The 20,073-nt window shown below is 39.1% G+C and overlaps 2 protein-coding genes and 1 long non-coding RNA gene across 8 annotated transcripts in view; all 3 read left to right on the forward strand.

Moving 5' to 3' along the window:
• Positions 1 to 154: 154 nt before the first annotated feature.
• On the forward strand, positions 155 to 14,730 carry ccz1 (CCZ1 homolog, vacuolar protein trafficking and biogenesis associated). 3 transcript variants are annotated; one of them, XM_015059989.1, is made up of 17 exons: positions 155 to 233; positions 2,428 to 2,491; positions 2,580 to 2,676; positions 2,770 to 2,867; positions 3,981 to 4,074; positions 4,175 to 4,255; positions 6,549 to 6,596; positions 6,686 to 6,769; positions 7,757 to 7,932; positions 8,371 to 8,452; positions 9,895 to 9,956; positions 10,361 to 10,472; positions 10,820 to 10,853; positions 10,977 to 11,094; positions 12,512 to 12,670; positions 13,989 to 14,116; positions 14,209 to 14,730. In XM_015059989.1, exons 2-17 carry the CDS (start codon positions 2,478 to 2,480, stop codon positions 14,262 to 14,264), a joined length of 1,443 nt encoding a protein of 480 aa, XP_014915475.1. In that variant the 5' UTR covers positions 155 to 233; positions 2,428 to 2,477; the 3' UTR covers positions 14,265 to 14,730. The 3 variants fall into 3 exon arrangements, with proteins under 3 accessions (XP_014915475.1, XP_014915474.1, XP_014915476.1); XM_015059988.1 differs by having other exon boundaries at positions 160 to 333; XM_015059990.1 differs by lacking the exon at positions 155 to 233 and adding an exon at positions 383 to 1,299.
• On the forward strand, positions 8,463 to 8,956 carry LOC106964451 (uncharacterized). Its single transcript, XR_001428428.1, has 2 exons — positions 8,463 to 8,744; positions 8,861 to 8,956. It is a non-coding gene; the product is annotated as an uncharacterized LOC106964451 (long non-coding RNA).
• Positions 14,731 to 15,700: 970 nt separating the features above from the next.
• The window catches only part of dlgap5 (discs, large (Drosophila) homolog-associated protein 5), an 11,018-nt gene continuing 6,645 nt past the window's right edge, over positions 15,701 to 20,073 (forward strand). For 2 of the 4 annotated variants that reach the window (XM_015059974.1, XM_015059970.1), the window contains exons 1-10: positions 15,701 to 15,831; positions 16,642 to 16,890; positions 17,021 to 17,205; positions 17,310 to 17,387; positions 17,496 to 17,535; positions 17,849 to 17,926; positions 17,983 to 18,117; positions 18,217 to 18,291; positions 19,095 to 19,129; positions 19,228 to 19,460. In XM_015059974.1, coding sequence (XP_014915460.1) covers positions 16,653 to 16,890; positions 17,021 to 17,205; positions 17,310 to 17,387; positions 17,496 to 17,535; positions 17,849 to 17,926; positions 17,983 to 18,117; positions 18,217 to 18,291; positions 19,095 to 19,129; positions 19,228 to 19,460 — 1,097 coding nt within the window. In that variant the 5' untranslated portion in view covers positions 15,701 to 15,831; positions 16,642 to 16,652. Of the gene's footprint in view, positions 15,832 to 16,641; positions 16,891 to 17,020; positions 17,206 to 17,309; positions 17,388 to 17,495; positions 17,536 to 17,848; positions 17,927 to 17,982; positions 18,118 to 18,216; positions 18,292 to 19,094; positions 19,131 to 19,227; positions 19,461 to 20,073 lie in introns of all 4 variants that reach the window. The other 2 variants (XM_015059973.1, XM_015059971.1) reach the window with 2 other exon arrangements.

Below are 20,073 nucleotides of genomic sequence, written 5' to 3' on the forward strand. Positions count from 1 at the left end.
ATAATGTGATATCTAGCACTAACTGCAGACGATTCCAAGTGACACCAGATTTTTCAGATATATGCCTTGATCTAGATAAAACCATCACTGTTGGACAGTTCCTGACATTTTACTGCTAATACACGACTGGAGTCGGAACTTTTAATTCACTTGAAGTCTCTACTACCCGGACAACTAAGCCTGTAACCCTTCACTTTCAAAAGCAGGAACTGAACACTGGAAGCTGCTATAATGTGAGAGACATGTCTTTTCATTAAGTTATTTCCATACTTTTCCCCTTTATTTACACAATAACTAGGTGCAGCTGGGCGTCTTGTTTGCGTGCTTCGCGAGGTGAGTTATTTTCATTGCGGTTGAGATGAGCTACAAGAACATGTTAGCCTGTTAGCCGGGGTGTGCTAGCTGTATCGGCGGCTGAGCAACAGTTCATGGGCAGAAGTTAAAGGATTCTCGTTAAACTCTAAACTACCTGACATCTGAATTCACCTTGTTACATTTTGATGCAACAGTAATGGTTTAAAGGACGTTAATGAATATTCTGTTTTCTTGCATATTTAGTTCTTTTTTCGTGAGATTTTGTCCCGGCTTGCAGGTTTTACTCCGTCGTAGACTTGATGACAACATTAAAGAGCGAATTAACTGCTTACATGAGCAGATCAGTTCTTTTTAGGAAGCAGGACTTGAATACTTCGACATTAATAATGAGTTTTCATTCTGCGGACATGGAACTTCTGCCTTTAGAAGGCCCTTGTTATTTCTGGTTTACTTGCTCCCTCTTGAGCACATTTTGAGCACTTTTAAAGATATCTCATCACTGTTCGCGGATGATATTCAGTTCTACATTTCTTTAAGGCCTCATGAGGCAGCAGAACAGCAACATTTCTTACACAGCTGCTTAGACTGTGCAAGATGTTTCTCGAACTAAACTAAGGTAAAACTGAACTTATTTGTGCTCCAGAAAAGGACACAACTCTAATGGAAACTCTTTGAATGTTCACCTCTTCTGCCAAGTTTTCCATCAGGAACCTTTAGGTGTATTTAGACTTATGAAATATTGCTAGGTTAAGTAGTATCATCTCTAGAACAGAACTGGAAATTGTTTGTCATGTATTTGTTTCTTCATAATGTCAATTTCTGCGAACAAAGCATCCCTGGGCCGTCTGCAGGTTGTACAGTGTGCCGCTGGAAGATTTAAGAGAAAATCACTTTTTTTCATGTCACATTGTTTCTTGTCCTGCTCCACAGGCCCCCATCCATTCAACTGTATGATCTTGGCTGTTAGCTATAGTACTTTGAATAGTAAGTTACTGGCATACATCTCAGAACGTTTCAATCTGAATGTCCCTAGGTCAGGGTTCAGCAACTTTTAACGTCCCTTGAGCCAGTCATGCTCCTTGCTAAATAAAATCAGTTAGAGCCACAAATTAAATAAATAAATAAAACTAGTCAAGCTGTACAACATGCCCTATATTTAAATAATTTTATTATGCTATTGTGTTAAAACACAGTAGCAACCTCATGTCTAAATAAACTCGCATAGATAAAGATAATTGTTGCAGCCAGTCATCCTGTTGCATATGTATTGGAGACAACTCTTGTTTCTCTATCAGTTGTGGTCGTAGTTAAGAAGAGTGATTGTGAAGGGGCCCAGGGCCACATGTGACTCTGGAGCCACAGATTGCAGATAAGGTCATGTGAGCACAGTCTCTGCCAGGGAGCAGGATCCCCAGAACTCTGAAGCCCTCTACCCTTTGGGGTCGGTGGATTCTGTTGAGCTTTCTGAAAACGCAACTAAAAACTCAATATACTTACAGGACTTTTGATGTTTACTGTTTAGTTGATGTCTGAGTGATCTGGCTTAAAAAGTGATGTAAATGTACTCGATGATTTTACCATCTTTAAGTATAGATACAAGTTATATTATAAACATTCCTCCTTCTTGTGCCAGTCCCAAAATCACTCATGGGAAAACATCAAATAAAGGTTAATGCTAGTTAATGTTATCATGGGTCAACAAAGATGTGTAAAATTAAGATCACGTTTATCAGTCATCACATTTTGAGTGATGATTGAAAAAAAAAATACAATATTTGTAAATCCCTCAGTAACCCGCCAACCCATTCAATAAATGAAAATATTATTGAAAATATATAGATTAGATTAGATTACAGATTTATGTTATCAAGTTAATTGATGTTTCTGCTAACAGCTAATGAAAACATGACATTTAAAATTCGAATATTACATCAGACCAATAAAAACTATTTTTAAAAGCAAAAATATGGACTTAATGAAAAGTATGTTTAATAACTGCTTAAAGGTTGTTATTTACAAAAGGTACTGTTGATCTGATAAAAGGACTTGAATATATATATATATATATATATATATATATATATATACAGAATATGACTACCCTTCCTGCAGGCACACGGACTGTCACCTGAGGAAAGGAAACCATAACCCAAGTTTCACTAATGCTAATGATTAGGTAAGAAAGATTCAGTGATGGTATTGGGTCAGACTGGATGAAACTGAAGGTTTCCATGTCCAAACTCTTTGTCTTTGTCCTTTCCCAGTCCTAAAATGGCCTCAGGAGCACAAGACAAACAGTACACACCATCCCTTCTCAGCTTTTTCATTTATAACCCTACGTTTGGACCGCGGGAAGGAGAGGTGAGAGGGGGCTTTCAGTGGAGGACATCTCTTTGGCTTCTCTGCAAAACCTTGTTCTGGACTAAGTTTCTCATATCAAATTTTTCCTTTCAGGAAGAGAAAAAGATTTTGTTTTATCACCCCAGTGAGATTGAGAAGAATGAGAAAATCAGAAATGTGGGCCTTTGTGAAGCCATTGTTCAATTCACCAGGTACAACACATCATTAACACTTGATTTCATGATGCCTCTGCAAAAACAATGTTCAGGTCTTTTGTCACTAAAACCTCCAACTTCTAAGTAATTGATTGGGATTCAATGATTTAATGTGATGCACCAAGATGAAGCTGTACATAGTTGTGAAATGGAAATGGAATAGTTGTGAAAATCAGACACTGGGTTGTGTATTTGTATTCACCTCCCGTGAGTTAAAGGGGCATTATTATGTAAAATTTACTTTATTGAGCTTTACCTCATGTTATTCCCTCATCATAAACTTACATTAACTCTTGCTTTGAAAAATTAACAAAGCAACAGTTAATGTAAGTTCATCTTACATTAACTGTAATGTAAGTTACAGTACTGCTATACTGTTGCATGTTTGAGAAATCCTTTAACCTCCCGTGGCAACCATTCAGCTATGTAAAACACCTGGGTGGGCCTAGCAATGACTAGGCACCACTTAGAATTAAAATGAATATTTTAATTATAAAATATTACGTTGATTATCCCACCCAGCTGGACTTTCCAAGCTACCGAGCTTCTGTCTCACAGAGCAACCCCCAGCCACTCAGCTCCTTCAGACTAGCCAGCAGTAATTAGCTAACACCTAGTTGAACTGCATATCAGCAGAGCTCATTATAAGAGCTACTCCTTAGTGTAACACTAATAAAGTCGCTGTCAAAGGGTTAGTAGAGGAGCCATGTTGTGATGACTTCTTGAAGGCAGAGTTTCAGAACGAGCAGGAGCTTTTAAAGAGACAGAAGACCACTTTCTAGGGGTTAAATTACAAAGTCAAATTTCTTTTAAGTCATATTTGACATATACATTATTTTTAACTGAAGCTAACATAATTACTTGATTGTGCTATAAAATGGTACCATGTTCCTGGAAAACGCATGACACTGCCCCTTTAAGACTTTGTAGAAGCTCATTTTACTGCAGTTGCAGCCACAACGCTGCATGTTTGTAGGTACTTTGTGAAAAAACAAAAAAACAAAAAGCTGGAGGGAATAGGGAAATAATCAATGTCTAATCAAAAAACCCACAATGGATCGGCTAGTTATCTTTTTTTAATGCATCCTCTTTTTCACTTCTTTGTTCCAGGACTTTCTGTCCAACAAAACCAGCAAAATCCCTTCACACACAGAAGAATCGGCAGTTTTTCTTTGAGCCAGAGGAAAATTTCTGGATCGTCATGGTATACAGCATCTACAGATTTCCTCGATTCCTCTGGACTTATTTTGATATTTAGTCAGAGTAACTTTTTTTGTTGTTTTTCTTGTGCTTTTGTTCTGCAGGTAGTTCGAAACCCAATGATTGAGAAACCGAACAAAGATGGCAAACCTTCCACAATAGAGTATCAAGAAGAAGAACTACTTGTGAGTTAATAAGGACTACCTGTAGAGAATAATACTGCAGTTTGCCTTCTTAGGGGTTTTTAACAAAAAATCTAAAACTTCCCATCTTATTGATTTTATTTAAGAGAAAAAATATAAATCATTCACTTCCTTCTAAACTATTATGTTGATTATCACAGTCAATAAATGTTATGTCTAAGGTTTAATTATTATATAGAATTAAATCTACAGAATACAGCAGAAATCTGTTAAAAATGTTAAAGGGTTAATAGAGGAGCCATGTTGTGATGACTTCCTGAAGGCGGAGTTTCAGAAAGAGCAGGAGTTTTCTCATTTCAATGCATGGGCGTAGGTTTGGGTAGGGACGGTAGGGACATGTCCCGACCAATATTCACGGGATATGAAAAAGTCCTGCCCAATTTTTGCCATATTGGCTCAAAGAACGTGGAACTACGATCTTTGATTAGCAGCAACAGGCGGTGCGGAACGGAAGCTTCTTAGTTTGACATTTATTATGAGCCTCCGAGACCGTGTCGGGGGGGCGGGGGGAGGGGGAGTCAGTTGAATCGTCGGACGTTCTTTGATTAGCTGCAAAAGGCGGCGGCTAGCTTGGCACACGCGTCTCCTTCTGAGTCTCCGAGACCATGTCGCCACCAAAAAAGAAAAGGACAGACAGAAGTTATTTCGCTACGTCGGCTGTAAGTACAGTGAGTGGACCCATAAGTTAGATATCTATCACGCAACGCATTTGTTGTAAAGTCAGTTTGTTTAGTAAGGTCAGCACTGAATGTGAGGTAGAATAGGTCTGTTAATTATGTAATATTTTGTCACATAGGATGCTCAGACAGCAGAGCAAGGGGCAGAGCAGAACGATGGTCAAGGTCCCCACCAAAACTTAGACCGAACCTACGCCCTTGTTTCAATGTAATGCTATTGTTAGCTATTGACAAGCAGGTCAGGTTTTTGTGGAAACAGTATACATTTACCAAGGTTTAGCTTGAATTCAGAGATTTCTAAAATGCATCAATGTTACAGCATATTCAGATTTATAAATATCTTCCTTCAACCAAGGAGTTTGGTTCTGATAGGAATTCAGACGGGCATCCCTTAAAAGATAAGGAAGAAATGTAAAAGGAATGTCAGTTTAAAAAAAAATAAAATCTTATTGTACTTTTTCTATATTTAAAAAACAACATGTTGAAAATAATTCATATCGTTCTTAATAATCAATGAATTGTTAGCAGTGAGCTCCAGCTCTTTGGAGTTGGAGGGCCTCCTAACCATCACCCTAATCCACAGATTGCTAGATTCAGTTCAGGACTCTGGCTGGGCCACTCCAGAACATTAACATTACTACTATTAAGAGAGGAAAAATTCTAAAACTTAACACTTTTTAAAACCTTTTGACTCGTTATATCCTCTCTTATGCCCGGATTCAGAAAATGCTATGTGCAAAGACTGAGATCACAAAGAGATAACAGTGTCACAATAATCAGCATTTATTCAAGACATATGCATACTATCACCAGAAAAGCACATCACAAAACATCAGAAAACTCAGAGCACAAACACATGAATTTACATGAGAGAGGGAAAAGACAAAAGATGGAAACAACAAACAAAAAGCAAATACGTCTTAGGAGAAATTGCAAAGAGCCAAATCTGATTTGTTACTCCTGTGTACAAACTTTTATAGTAAAGGTGTATTCTTGTCTTCAATATATTCAAATAAGGCGTATCTTTGCTCATCCAACCAGGAGCTGTCTCGGACCCTCTTAAAAGTTAGAAACTCCCTGCAATTTGTTTTCAAGATCAAACACCAGTTGTCACCTTTATCTAAGCAAAGTGGAAGCAGAGCTTCTCCTCTACTGGCCTGAACTCATGCTGTTTTATGGCTTTTCACAGATTAGTGTGAAAGCTGGAACTTCTCCTGATTGTTTCCCACACAGACAATGGGGAGTTCAAAAGATCTTAGCAAACAATCTGCTGTAACTACAGCTAACATAAAGGTAAATGGGACAGAAGAAGTTATTAATCTGAAAACTATAATTAGGCTATTTCAATCAAGACATGTTGCTAAGTTTTAAAACTAGCATATTTTAAATTTATTTTCTTAACACTACCAGTCAGAAAAATAATATGAATAAGTTTAGTCTCAACTGGAGCTGCTATGAAGTTTAATGTGGAACATGTTTGACAATACTGAAGCTGCTGTTGGTTTAAAACCACTGGAGTCACATGACAAAGATAAAAACATGAACTTCTGGTGGTTTATTTATTTTTTCCAATTTACCACCTTGTTCTCTTTTTAAAGGATACGGTTTACGGTGCGGTGGTCCGGCAGTGCTACAGTATGTACAAGGTGAGAGTTTTACACCGCCTGGTTCCAGTAAAAACAATGTTTCTTTAAATTGTAGTTTTAATCATTTTATTATTTCTCTGGTTCTGCAGCTGTTTAACGGGACTTTCGGTCGGGCGATGGAATCCGGCGGAGTGGAGCTGCTCATCCAGAAGCTTGAGAAGTTCTTCTACAGGGTAAATGTTGCCGACGTCTGTCCAGCTGGCTGCTGTTACTAGGTGTCTTTTTGTTTGGCCTTGTTTTGGATGGTACATATTGTCTTTGTCAAACTAAGTCCGGCATTGCTTCTTTTTTCAAGTCACCAGAGCCTGACGGTGTTTCCATAAGCATCTGCGTCTCAGTTCCAGAGACTTCGTCGGTGTGTGTGTGTGCGCGCGCGCGTGTGTGTTTGTGTGTGTGTGTGCACGCGCGTGTGTGTTTGTGTGTGTGTGTGTGTGTGTGTGTGTGTGTGTGTGTGTGTGTGTGCGTGTATGTGTGTGTGTGTGTGTGTGTGTAAAAACAACAGGGCGATGTTTGGAGTTGGGGTTCATTTCTCAGCCCTTAGCGACCTGCCTTGACTGTGTTCACTTCTCAGCATCAACATAATTGCCTAAGCCTGTTACATTGACCAATTAATTGCATGATAAATTTAAAAAAATAATTAATTCTCACTCTTTTTAATATGTTTGTTCTTTCTTTCCACTTCATTGTTTTTGGTCTTTTTTTTCTTCTTTTTTTTTCGGTTATTTAAATTTTCTTCAAGTTCCTGTGTTAAATGTTCTTTACAAAGTTGGAGTTTATCAATCATTTAGATGGTGAACGTTGCATTTGTTTATTGCCATAATTTCTGGGACAATTTATTGTCCAGCTATATTTGTCATGCTGACAGGCCTACTTTTGCCTTAACCAACTCTGTATAAAAGTTTAAAAAATTCATTTTTAATTAGGGGAGACCTTAAATTGATCCAGGCTTCCCTCTCCACCGTGTAACCTAAACACAGAGAGAAAGTAGACGCTGCGGTGTTCTGTATCTGAGCTTGAATGTCAGCTGAACATCTTATCCCTTCTCTGATGCAGGAGCTTCTGCATCACATCGGTCAAGAACTTCTCAGTCTGCTCTTTTTCTTGCGTTGTAAACTAATTTTTTTTTTTTTTTTTTGTCGTCTTTTCTCGGCGCTGTCCAGTATCTGCAGACGCTTCATCTGCAGTCCTGTGACCTGCTGGACGTTTTTGGAGGCATCAGCTTCTTCCCCCTGGACAAGATGACCTACCTGAAGATCCAGTCCTTTGTCAACAGAGTGGAGGAGAGCCTGAGCCTCATCAAATACACAGCCTTCCTCTACAATGACCAGCTTATCTGGTACAAACTGTCAAAACTTTACACGCTCATCCAGCTAATCCGCTCTTTACCAGAATTGCCAACTCCCACTGCCTTAAAACAACCCTGCATGTCTGCAGCCACTTCCAATGGCAGAATCCCACGATTAAGTCATAAAAACATGCTGAATAAACAGAGGTGGTGCTGAACAAGAAGTCTAATCTTCTTTATGGTTTGCATGCGACCTGACAGGTCACACAATGTCAGCCTGCTAGATCAGTAGGTAAATACCTGGATGTTAACTAAAGGTGATTCACAGTAAACAGTCTACAGACAGGAGGGGGTTTATTTAGTTAGCAGACAAATACTCTGTCTACTCATAGTGTCCATTTCACGCCTCAGCTTCTGTTACAAGAAAAAAATATTTTTTAAAGGGTTTAAAAGTGATTTTTGTTGTTGTTGTCATGGTTGTGTGTGCAGGAGTGGTCTGGAGCAGGACGACATGAGGATCCTCTACAAGTATCTGACCACGTCGTTGTTTCCCAGGCACTCAGAGCCCGAGGTACATGGAAGTGAATCCCGGGCACAAAGCCTTGCAAATGTCTTCATACCTACTGGACGTTTTCACATTTTAGTGTTAACATGACACACTTCAAAATCACCAAGAAGAGAAGTGTCCTGATGTTAGGGACATTGAAGCCAAGTACAAGACAGTCAGCTCAGTTCAGTTCATTTCCACAGCACCAATTCACTCAAGATGCCGTCTCAAGGCACTTTATGAAGAAAGTCATTTCAGTTCTATCACACATGCATTCAAATTAATCCTACACTGCAAAAACACTAAATCTTACTAAGTAATTCTGGTCTAATTTCTAGAGCAAATATCTTAGTACATTTGAAATGGAAAAAATTTCTTTTTATAAATAAAATAGTCTGACAATAGAATAAACACATTTTCATCAATAATAAGGAATTACTTAAACTTCTATATCCTGCTGAAAACTTAGTTGCAAGTTAGTTTTGTCTTATTTCAAGTGTACTAAGATATTTTCTCTAGATATTAGACCAAAATTACTAGGTAAGATTTTGTGTTTTTGCTGTGAGTTTTCTATTAAGCTCAGTTTATTATTCAAATTAGTTTACAAAGTTTTCTATTTAAGAGAAACCAAGGAGATTGGATTGAGTCATTAGCTTGCATCATGCACTCCTGGATGAACATGTAGCAACAGGAGATGATCTCTTGTATTGTGTCGTTGACTTTTCAGCAACCCCTCATACTGAGCATGCATGTAGCGACAGTGGAGAGGAAAAACTGCTTTTTAACAAGAAGAAACTTCCAGCAGAACCAGAACCTGGCTCAGTGTGAGCGCAGACACACAGAAAAGAAACAGATGAGCTGATATATAGATGTTTGTTTTGTGCTAATAACAGCAGGAGATTGAGAAGGTTTAGGTGAAGGCAGTGTTATGTCAGCTGATTCCCTCGTCCAGGAAGGAACCACAATCAACAGAACACCACACCAAGTGTAGCTTCAATGGAGAGAAAAATAAGTGAGAGAACACAAAAAGTTGACAGTGAAATGACAGCAAATGATCCAAACTGGAGAGTAGTAGAAGAAGAAAGTAGCAAAGTGAGACGAGAAGACTTGAAACTGGGACAAATGTTCACCTAAAGTAGATACAGCCAAAGATACATCTAGAGTTGCACTGGAATGCTAATGATCAAAGCATATTCAAAGTCTGGACCTAAAAAAATTACAACTTTTTGTTACTCATTTCCAGAAGTTTGAAGGTATGAAAAACTCCACAAGTCACCTCAGTAGAGCAAATCAGAATTCATATAGAATGAATTTATGAGGATTATTTCACAGGACGTTTCAATCCTGCATCAAGATCTTGTGCACTTAACAGTTTTTTTCATGTTCTCTACAATAACATGACTTTGTTAATGCATTGTACTTTTTAAAACTGAACGTTTTTGTGTTTTTCCTGTTTCCTGCTGCAGTTGGCTGGCAGAGACTCTCCTCTGAGGCCTGAAGTCACAGGAAATCTGTTGCATTATGGGAGGTAATTCCATCTTCTCTTTAATCCTGTCCTCTGTAAGAAAAAAACCTTTGAATTTATCTACTGCTGTGTTCCCCGTGCATCACGGCATGCACTGGATGTGCTAATTGAATTTTTGCATCATGTTTTTCAGCAGTCTGTGTTTGATGCTGCTGTATAGGCAGGTTTGGACAGAGGATGGGTGGATTATGCTACTGTACTAAAATATGGCATTATTCAAAACCTATTTACACATCTTTACCTCACTTGTTGATGTTATGGCTGCAGACTCCTGCTTTGGGCTCTGGACTATGAATGTTGAATATTTCATCATTTCAAAACCACTACATGTATTGTGTAACTTTTAACTCATGTAAAACTCCAGACCACCTAACAGTCCTCGCTCCCCTGTCTCCACTTGTCCTCAGGTTCTTGACAGGACCTGCTAACCTCAAAGATCCAGAGGCCAAATTCCGATTCCCCAAAATATTTGTGAGTGCAGAAGATGGCTATGAGGAGCTGCATCTAATCGTTTATAAGGTGTGTGTGGAATCAAACCTGACTCTGCTCTGTTTTTTGCTGTTGATCCATTCATATCCTCACTCATATTATAAATGTATCAGTGACCAGGTCATTCATTATCAGGATGATTTTCTAACCTAATCTGTAATGGGGGGGATTTTGGTTCTTGTTTATCATGGTAGCTGTAGGATTAAGTCTCTTCCTTCTCTATGGATGGATTTTTCTGGATTACATGGCTCAATTTTAAAATGAAGTACTTCCAGCAATGCTTATCATCCGATTAGTGTGAATTTTCAACCTTTTTGACCTAGATTCTGCATGAAACCTGCACTGATTTCCTTTTTTATTTTTTTTTTCCATTGCAGGCGATGAGCGCAGCTGCTTGTTTTATGATCAGTGGTAAATTAAAGCCTACATTATTTATTTTAATGGATTCATGCTGTCTTCTTCCTCATATTGAGCTGACATAAGACATTTTATCCTGTTTCGACTGAATTTCTTCTGTCCGCCATCTTTTCCCAGCCAACGTGGAGCTGACCAGGGAATTCTGTGAGCAGCTGGACGGCTTGGTGGGCCCCCAGCTGACTCTGCTGGCATCAGATATATGTGAACAGTTCACAATAAACCGCAGGATATCTGGGTCAGTGCCTGCTTCTCTCTTCCTCCACTGTACAAAGATAGTTTTATTTAGTTTTCCTCCTCTTCTCAGCGGTATTGGTGACTCATAGCATGAATAATAGTCATGCAACTTATCATAAAGTGTCTTAGAAGCGTCAGTGTGATGTATGAACTGTGTCCAGTAATCGACATTGACTTAAAACTGGCCTTTTTCTTTTTGGGTCCAGAAATACAGCTCAGTCGAATGTTTGCATACTTACTGAAGACTTATGTTCACTTTGAGCTATTAAAGACACATTTAACATTTTTCACTGTTGAATACAATAAATTATTGTAATAATAGTAGCGAGCAAGAAAAGCGATTGTTTATTGCAGATATTCTGTGATCCACATCTGGTCTAAATCATGCAAACTGTCCCACTAATGTTGGAAATCATTACTGATATAAATTTGTTATAAAAGTATTACTGATACTGATTGCACTTTAAAAATCAGGTATCTTTATGTTATTAAAGGTAAAGTTTAAACAGTAATGATTTCTTGGTTAATGTCAAGTTGTCATAACAAAGACATTTTGAATAATGTCAACTTTGTATTAAAAGTGTCATAATTTACCGAATGACGCTTTATGACAACAGTCATAAATATTCATGAAGACTTATTGATGTTCATGACAGGTGTTATGTCATGTTTATGACAGTGTCATGTCAGTCTTATTCACCCCCCTTCAAATAAAGTGTTACCACTAACCCTACACACACACACACAGCTTTCAAAAACACTTAGCAGCTTTTTACTTTTTTCTTCCTCAAACTGGCCAGTTGGGTGACTATTTTGTACTATTGCCTCTGTAGCCTATTAGCAAAAATAAAAAAAGACTCCATCAGGGCAGGAGAAATGTTTTTGTGGAATAATTAAATAGCAGAGTTGGCATGCTGCTTTAACTTGAATGCTATTGGTAAATCGAGGGCTTTGCGATTCCAGTTCTGAATATCACCTGTCATCATGTGTTAACTCTGCCTGGCTGGCAGACACAGACAGAACTCTAACATTACTGCAGCTCATCATGGAAGCTCTTAAAGGGTAACTCAAGCAAGGCAGCACTAAGGACTGGCATCCCGGTCCATGTGTCTTTGACCCCATCAGTTAGCTCCAGATCCGTAATCTTAGACCGGCCCTGGCAATTCGATGGGCTCCTCGTAATCAACTTAGTAAAGAATGTGCTGAATAAATAATAAGGTTCCAAATTCCTCAGCTATCATTCACATCTCCATCCTGAATTTGGGCTCCTGCTGCCTTCCACTCAGCAATCCACTTCCTGTTGGAATGAAACAAATTGATCCCAGTTTCAGAGGAATGACAAACTGCTGCTAAAACTCATGTTCAGCTGTTTTGGTTCATCCTGTCCTGTTTGTGTGTCTCCCATACTGTTGCTGTAGGCCAGAGAAGGAACCCCAGTTCAAGTTTATCTACTTTAACCACATGAACCTGGCGGAGAAGAGCACCATTCACATGAGGAAAACCGCCAGTGTGTGTCTGACCTCTGTCCACCCTGACCTCATGAAGATCCTGGGAGACATCAACTGTGACTTTGCAAGGTACAGCAGCAGATCCTGGAGCTTTATTAAACAAATATTCAGGGTGGTGTTTTATTTCCCAGTGGCATGTTGCCAATCTGCTCTGTCCTGAAAGCATCGAATAGATACAAGTTTCAGTTGGAGAAACTCAACCTTTTAATACTCTGTGCTCGTAAGAGAACACCACAAAGAGCCACATCATTCTGAGAGATTTTTCATGTTGAAGATTCTATGTTGTGTGTTTTTACAGGTTTTGCAAAATTACTGATAAAATGGCTATAATTTTTATGGTAGTTTGTTTTTAAACTTTCATTTTTGGCATAAAAGCAGACATTCCACAAACCACATTCCACAAACAATTGCAGTGTACTTTACAGAAATGGGATCAATTCCTTGTTCTGTATTTTGAGCTGTAGGGTAAAAATGCTCATTGCATAAACAATGAAACCACATGTTTACATACACTGAATAAAAAGACACAAACACATTTTTTTCTCACTGTTTGAAGTTAAATTCGACCAATTTCTTGCTTTAGGTTTGTTAGAATTACCAAAATTATTTCTACTTGCAAAATGCCAGAAAACCTGGTGATGAATGATTTCTTTTCTTATAACTTTCCTCAAATTCAAGTTTACATACATTTGGTCAGTATCAAGGGTAAATATGTAAATATCTGGTTTGAAATGTATGGAAAATTATGTTGAAGGAGGACAAAACCTACTTTTCTCGCGCAGCGAGTTGTATGGAGGGGTTGTGAGCTTTTGTGTTGCCATTCGCAAAAAAAGTTGTTTTGTTTTTTGGAAATATATCAAGACGTTACATTTCAAGTTTTATTAAAAAATTTAAGAATAGCATAAATGTACAAAACCAATCAGCAGGACTTTTGCAAAGGTCACCAAAATGGCCGAAGCTGCAGTTCTCCTCGTTGCCATCTTCTTACAAAAAGAGATTGTTCTGCCATGCTTGAAGCTAAAGTGTCTCCTCCAGCTCCGCTGTCCCTGAAGGCGGTCTAAGGCAAAACTTTAGTTACTTCCATTTCTCTGGAGTAGAGCGAACATGAGCTGACTGACAGAACTAAGACCCTCCTCCTGGCTCTCATCGGTTATTTCTGACTGCTGTATTTCTGCGGATGGCTGTAAAGTCACAGGGAGACAGATAATCTGTCTCATGTTATACAGTCATGACACGTTGACAATGTTAACAAATATGTAAAAAACATATTGCTAATGCAAGTTACATACTGCAGCTTTAAGCCTCAAAAAATCTATTTGTATACAAAGTACAATAAACATTACTGCATGTACTTCCTCATGCTGATTTCTACCAATCTGCTCCCAAGGGTTGACGAAGATGAGGAAATCATAGTAAAAGCTATGACGGACTACTGGGTCGTCGGCAAGAAGTCAGACCAGAGAGAGCTCTATGTGATCCTAAATCAAAAGAACGCCAATCTGATTGAAGTAAACGGTGCGTCCTTCAACAGGAAGTGCAGTTGTGTATTCTAACCAGAACATGCTGTCATGTTTTCAACCTTATCCATTTTCATTTTTGATTTCCAGAGGAAGTGAAGAGGCTTTGTGCGACGCAATTCAACAACATTTTCTTCTTGGACTGAGCAAACAAGATGGCGACTGATCACACTAAAAACTGTCAGGGTTTCAGCGGCAGCATCAATGTAATGCAATAATTGCATTGTAAAATAAACAATATTGTTGAAAAGCTTTCTCACCAAGTTTTTTTTATTTAATAGACTAAAATTGTAATTTTATCTTGTAATTACCTGTAAAAAAATAATATAGATTTTACTTTACATGTACTGCATCTCATTTTCTCTGTACATATTTGTTTGATTTTATCATCTGTTTTAAGTTCCCCCTTATATATTTGTGGATATTTTTATTGAGATCATGATGAAATTGTCTCATTTTAATTTAAAAACTGACATGTACTGATGTGTTCATTCCAGTTTTATTTGGTGATCAGTTATGGTTTTAAGATGTCATCATGTCAGAACTATTGTTAGGGTTTGTATACAACTGCACTAACTTGAAATAATAAATGAAGTCATTTTCCTAAATGTATAAACTGCATTTTACTCTTAGCTTTAAATCACAAGTAAAGGCAATGAAACATGCATCTGTGGGTCACTATTAACATTACATTTAAACAGGGATTTCCTGGACACAGTAGATTACTGTAGAAAGAAATCGTGGCTTAAACACAGCAGCTTGATTTTTATACTTGTGATGTCAGCAAAAATACAAAGCTGAATCAGCTGTTTTGTTCTATTTCAGTGGGCTTTTTAAACACTTTGTATTTTGTGAAATACTTAAGTGAAAATATTTTTTATTAGCCATATATTTTGGTGTCACTGTACAGTGGGGACAATATGCCCCAATGAATAGTATATCTAACTGCAATTAACTGGAAACAAATAAGCAGTTATATTTTGATATGGTAAAGTTGTACCTAAAACATAGAAAACACTCAATCCGAAGACCTATACTTTAAGTATATATTTTAAAAGATAGTTCTTAGCTCTCGGTCCTCGTCAATCTTGGAATTTAATTCATATCAGACAGTCTACCACTGGAACAAACATTATTATCCAGCTAAACTAAACTTCCTATATACCATTCTGTATTTGATTTACTGATTCCAACAGATTCCAAGGAAGAGGATTACTTGTTGAAAATCTCTTCCTGCTTAGTAGTGAATTAACTAAAGAAAACATCAAAGAAAAAGCACCAGTCAGAAGTGTTTTATGCAACTAAAGGAGGATAGGGGGAAAGTAAGAGAAATACGGAAAGAATAGTTTAAAATAAATGTTAGAAACAAAAGACGATAAGGAGAAAATCAGGATGATAAAACATTTTTGTAAACAAAAATAAAACAGGGGGCAATGAGTTAAACATCTACAGTAGGTGGCAGTATGCACCTCTGAAGATCCGCCAAGAAAAAGAGGAAGATGAGAAGCACCAATCAGAAGCCCAGTCCTGTGGCAGGCAGCCAATCAGGGTCACTTTAACAGAATTTCAAAAATTCAACCGCCATTATTGTTATGTTTCTTAAATTAGGTTGCGTTCACTGTGTTCGTTGGGCTCGTTCGGATTTTAGATTTTAAGTTGCTATTTTGAAAAGAAGACACGGTTCTTGCGCATTATTCTTAGAGATAACATCAGGTAGAGTATTAATTTAGTATTTATTTGTTTGTTGGTGGCTGTTATTATGTATTATGTTAAAGGTATTTAAGGCTTGCTGTTAGTTTTCAATGAGTGGGCAGCTTAGCTAGCTTTGGGTTATCTTTGGTCGTCCATTATAAATAAATATATTCTAGTTTAATTTTATTGTTGTTGTTAAATTACTGCAGCAAGTTTGAGTGAATTTAGACCGTCTTACCGTATAAGGGCTGATCGGGTGATGTGGATTCAGTCACATTTGCGCAGAGAGATGTGTTTTACTTACTATGTGGGTAGTAGGTAGTTGCATTTGCTAGTGTAAATAGCTACTGTTTACCTTTAGTTGACTAAAAGTATGTTAAAGAAGAGCTGCTATGACTGACGTATATATTTATATGACATGTAGCAACAGTGGAGAGGAAATCTCCCCTTTAACAGGAAAGAAACCTCCAGCAACACCAGAACCTGACTTCATGTAAACGACCAACTGGGTGTTTAGAGAACAGAGCAAATGCATGAAGCACTCTTCCAGAAGTATGTTTAATCCTAAATAAAAAGTAAAGAGAAAATAATTTCAGTAGTGTGTGGAGATGCAGTCAAACACCTAAAGGCAGGACCAACTGGGTCATCTATAGAAAGGGAACATGAAGTTATTGGCAGCCAGAGCTCAACCAACATTTATTTTTCCACTATCTGCTGTGTTCCACACACCTTGTACTTTTTGATCACAGCAGCTTACAGTAGATTTCCTTTATTTCATCAACATTTGTGGAAGCTGAAAATCGGATACGTTCTGTCTTTCCATTCCTGCAGATCTCTCAAAAATGGATTCTCGATTTGCTGACCTTCGGCGGCGAGACTCGAGCGTGTCAATGCTCCGAGTGAAGCAGTCACGCCGGAGATCTCAGTGCCAAAAAGAGAACCGGGAGCGGATGGTGAATACTCGCAGGCAGCTGGACAAACTGCCAGAAGCGGACGTGTCTTCCCTGGACGTCTCCATGGTGACTACCAACATGTCCACTGTTCAGGAGAAGACACGGATCAAGGCCACACCAGCTAACAGTATGAGCTCACTTTTCCACACACAGGCATCTCTAGAGATGCTTTAAAAATCCATGCTGCATTCTGAATTCTTGGATTCTTTGGACTTCTTTGCCACTAATTGTGTCTTATGATATTTGTTTTCCTACAGCCGCAGCAGTAGACAGGCTGAAGCGGCTGCAGAACTGGAAAGAGCAGAAGGAGCTGAAGAAGGAAATGGAAAAAAGAGAGAGGGAGTCAAAAAGAGTGTTCAAGATTGGCCTCTACCAACCCAAAGACACGTTCAGTCTTGCTCCGCTGCCTGCTGTCCCGTCTGCTGCATCCAGACCCAGAGAGGTGCTGATCTACCCATCACACACACATCTGGTTTCTGTTTATATATTAGATGAGCAAAAACACGTTTTACTAAAAATAAATGTCTGATGATGGCTTTCTTTCAGAGAAAAGTGAACGTAGCTCCACCCCAGAGCAGCAGAGTCACTCGCTCCATGAAACAGCCCCAGCAGGAACCACAGAGGGTAAATCCTGCGATTCTGATCCTGAGGATTTTCTCATGTCCACCTGTAATACACCAAGTAAAATATAAAACATATTTTATTGCTCTTCTCTTGCAAATGTTTCTGTAGCCTCTGGTGATGCAGCATCAGAACACTCGGGCAAACAAAGGTAAGTCAGGAGCAAGCAGCTTATTTTAACACGACCAAGTGAAATGAGGGATGCTCTGATTTGAACATTTGGGCTGATATTAATATGCGATATATATATTACTGTTATGGCCGCTTCATGGGTGTCATGTAATACAAACTTTTTGAGAAACATAAGTTTGGGTCTTCCTTTGGATGTAGCCAGTAATCATCAAAATGGAAGGAGTGTATGTAACAACTTTTCCTTCGAGTTGGGTGACTCCGACTCTTCCATGATGATGTTGTTTTAGATCGATCTGAGCCATTAACTGACAGCTTCCCTCCTTCCTTTTCAGTCCAGCCGTGTGCTGAGCGCCCAGCCAGGAGCCGTGCTGCTGCTCTCAAACCCTCCACTGCCACCAATACCAGTGCAGGTAACCCTCTGGACGGGACGCCTGCCTCAGCAGCAGCTATAGTGTTTCCATATTAGCATGTCAATCTGTGTGTCTGTCAGGCTGTCCTGCTGCTTTAGGGCCAGGCGGCCGAGCGTTATCGACCAGATCGGCCAACAGGCCTCCGGTTACTAAAGCTCAAGCTGAGGTGAAAGACAATCCTAAAGCCAGAGGTACGTTACACAATCATAGGCTTCCTAGCTGCTGCTTAAGAGCTGTTTGATTTGGTTGGTCCAGAAAACTGAATATGTAAAGTCCGTCTCTGTTCTCAGAAGGAAGAACCACAAGGAACAGAGCAGTTGTCAACCCTCTACCGCCCTCGTCTGGCGAAAGAAGGAACTGTAAAGGTACAAAGTATTTTCACAATGGTCTGACCTGAATTAAAGGGGCAGTATAATGTAAAATCGACTTTTTTAAATCTATTCATCATGTTATAATGTTTCATCATCAAAAACATACCTTGAGTGTTGCCTTGATTCTTTCATGCTTAGTCTAGAAATCCTTTAATTTTCGTGGCAACTATTCAGTTGTGTAAAACACCTGGGTGGACCTATCCCCGCCTTTGAGACGCTGCTCCCCCTCAGAGCTGCAGTTTCCAAACTTCCTCTTCCCCCAACAACCTCCCCCCCCCCCCCCCCTCAGCTCCTCCAGACTAACCAGCAGCAATTAGCAAACACCTGGTGGAACTGTGCATCTACTGAGCTCATTATGGCAGCTACTTCTCAGTTCAACACTGGTAAAAATGTTAAAGGGTGAATAGAGAAGCCAACGACTTTCTGAAGGTGGAGTTTCAGAAAGAGCAGGAGCTTTTAAAGAGACAGATGCCTAATTATAAGGCATCTAATGTCCTTAAACTCTGTTTGATATATACAGCATTTTTCTAACAGCTGAAGTTAACATAATGACTTGATTGTACTATCAGATGGATCTATGTGCCTGAAAAATAAGCTATACTGCCCCTTTAAGACTGATTAAAACTTTAGGATAGATACATTAATTCCACCTTGGGGATGTTCAGCAGCAAAGGGCAAAATTGTAATAAACAACTCACAACAACCATCAAATCAAAGACAGCATAAAATAAATGCAAGCTATACACCATTAAAAAAAAACCTTATACATGTAAATTCTGGTGTTTGAATTTCTACAGCTCTGAGCACCACAGTCCAGCCTGCTGAGCACAAGGTGAGTGTTTTCCCTCAGTGTCCCGTAACACAGGATTACAGTGAGATTAAAGTCAGAGAGACACATCAGGTTGTTTGCCGCCATTTTCCTTTTTGTAGGAGACTGAGCTGACCGAACCTTCGGTCCAGGAACAAGAGAAATCAGTTTGTCCTCCACACCCCACACCTGGCCCTGAGGACAGAGCCACGATGGTGAGCTCAGCTCCAGAGGAAGCTGCCCCTGCTCCTTCATTTGCTCCAGACGGTTTCGTCTTCCAGGCCCCTGCCGGCCTGTCGGCCTTCAAGTTTGAGCCTCTCACCCCCCGATCAGCAGACGCCTTCCTCACTCCAAGGTGATTGACATTCTAATTCGGTTCGATGCTTCAGCCTGAACATCGTAGCGCTCTGATGACCATAATCTTTTCCTCTTGTTGCCAGTTTTGGGTGTGTGAATGAAGGAATTTGGTCATGTGATAGGGATGCACACAGGATGGTGGGGAGTTTACCTGAAGTCTGCTCTGTGTGTGTTTTTACAGTGACAAATGGGTAGAGAAGTGTAAACAATGCTGGTTATTGGCTGTAGCAGAAATGTTAATATTAGAGCAGGGGATACATTTCTACTTATATAAACTTGGGCTGGACAATAAATGTTTTGCGATGGACGTGATCAATATCCATAGATATACTTCTGATAGAAAATGTAATAATTTCACTGAACTCTGATCCAGAACTGAACAGCATTCTGGGAGTTGTAGGCAGAGGAAAGGCTTTAGTTGCTTAACCTCTGACACCTTACTAAGATTGGTTGCCTAGCAACAACCTGCCTAGTAACTTGCTCAGCAGCAGTTTCAGATTTCAGCACCGTGCCTCATAACTCCTTTAAAAAAAAAAAAAAAAAAAAAAAAAAAAATTTTTGGGGGAGGAAATGAAAAAAAAAAGAAAAAGGTTGGGGCCCAGCAGGGAAGG

This window comes from Poecilia latipinna, unplaced genomic scaffold (assembly GCF_001443285.1).
Source record: "Poecilia latipinna isolate Pla-1442-1.1 unplaced genomic scaffold, P_latipinna-1.0 Scaffold1674, whole genome shotgun sequence".
Classification (NCBI taxonomy): Eukaryota; Metazoa; Chordata; class Actinopteri; order Cyprinodontiformes; family Poeciliidae; genus Poecilia; species Poecilia latipinna.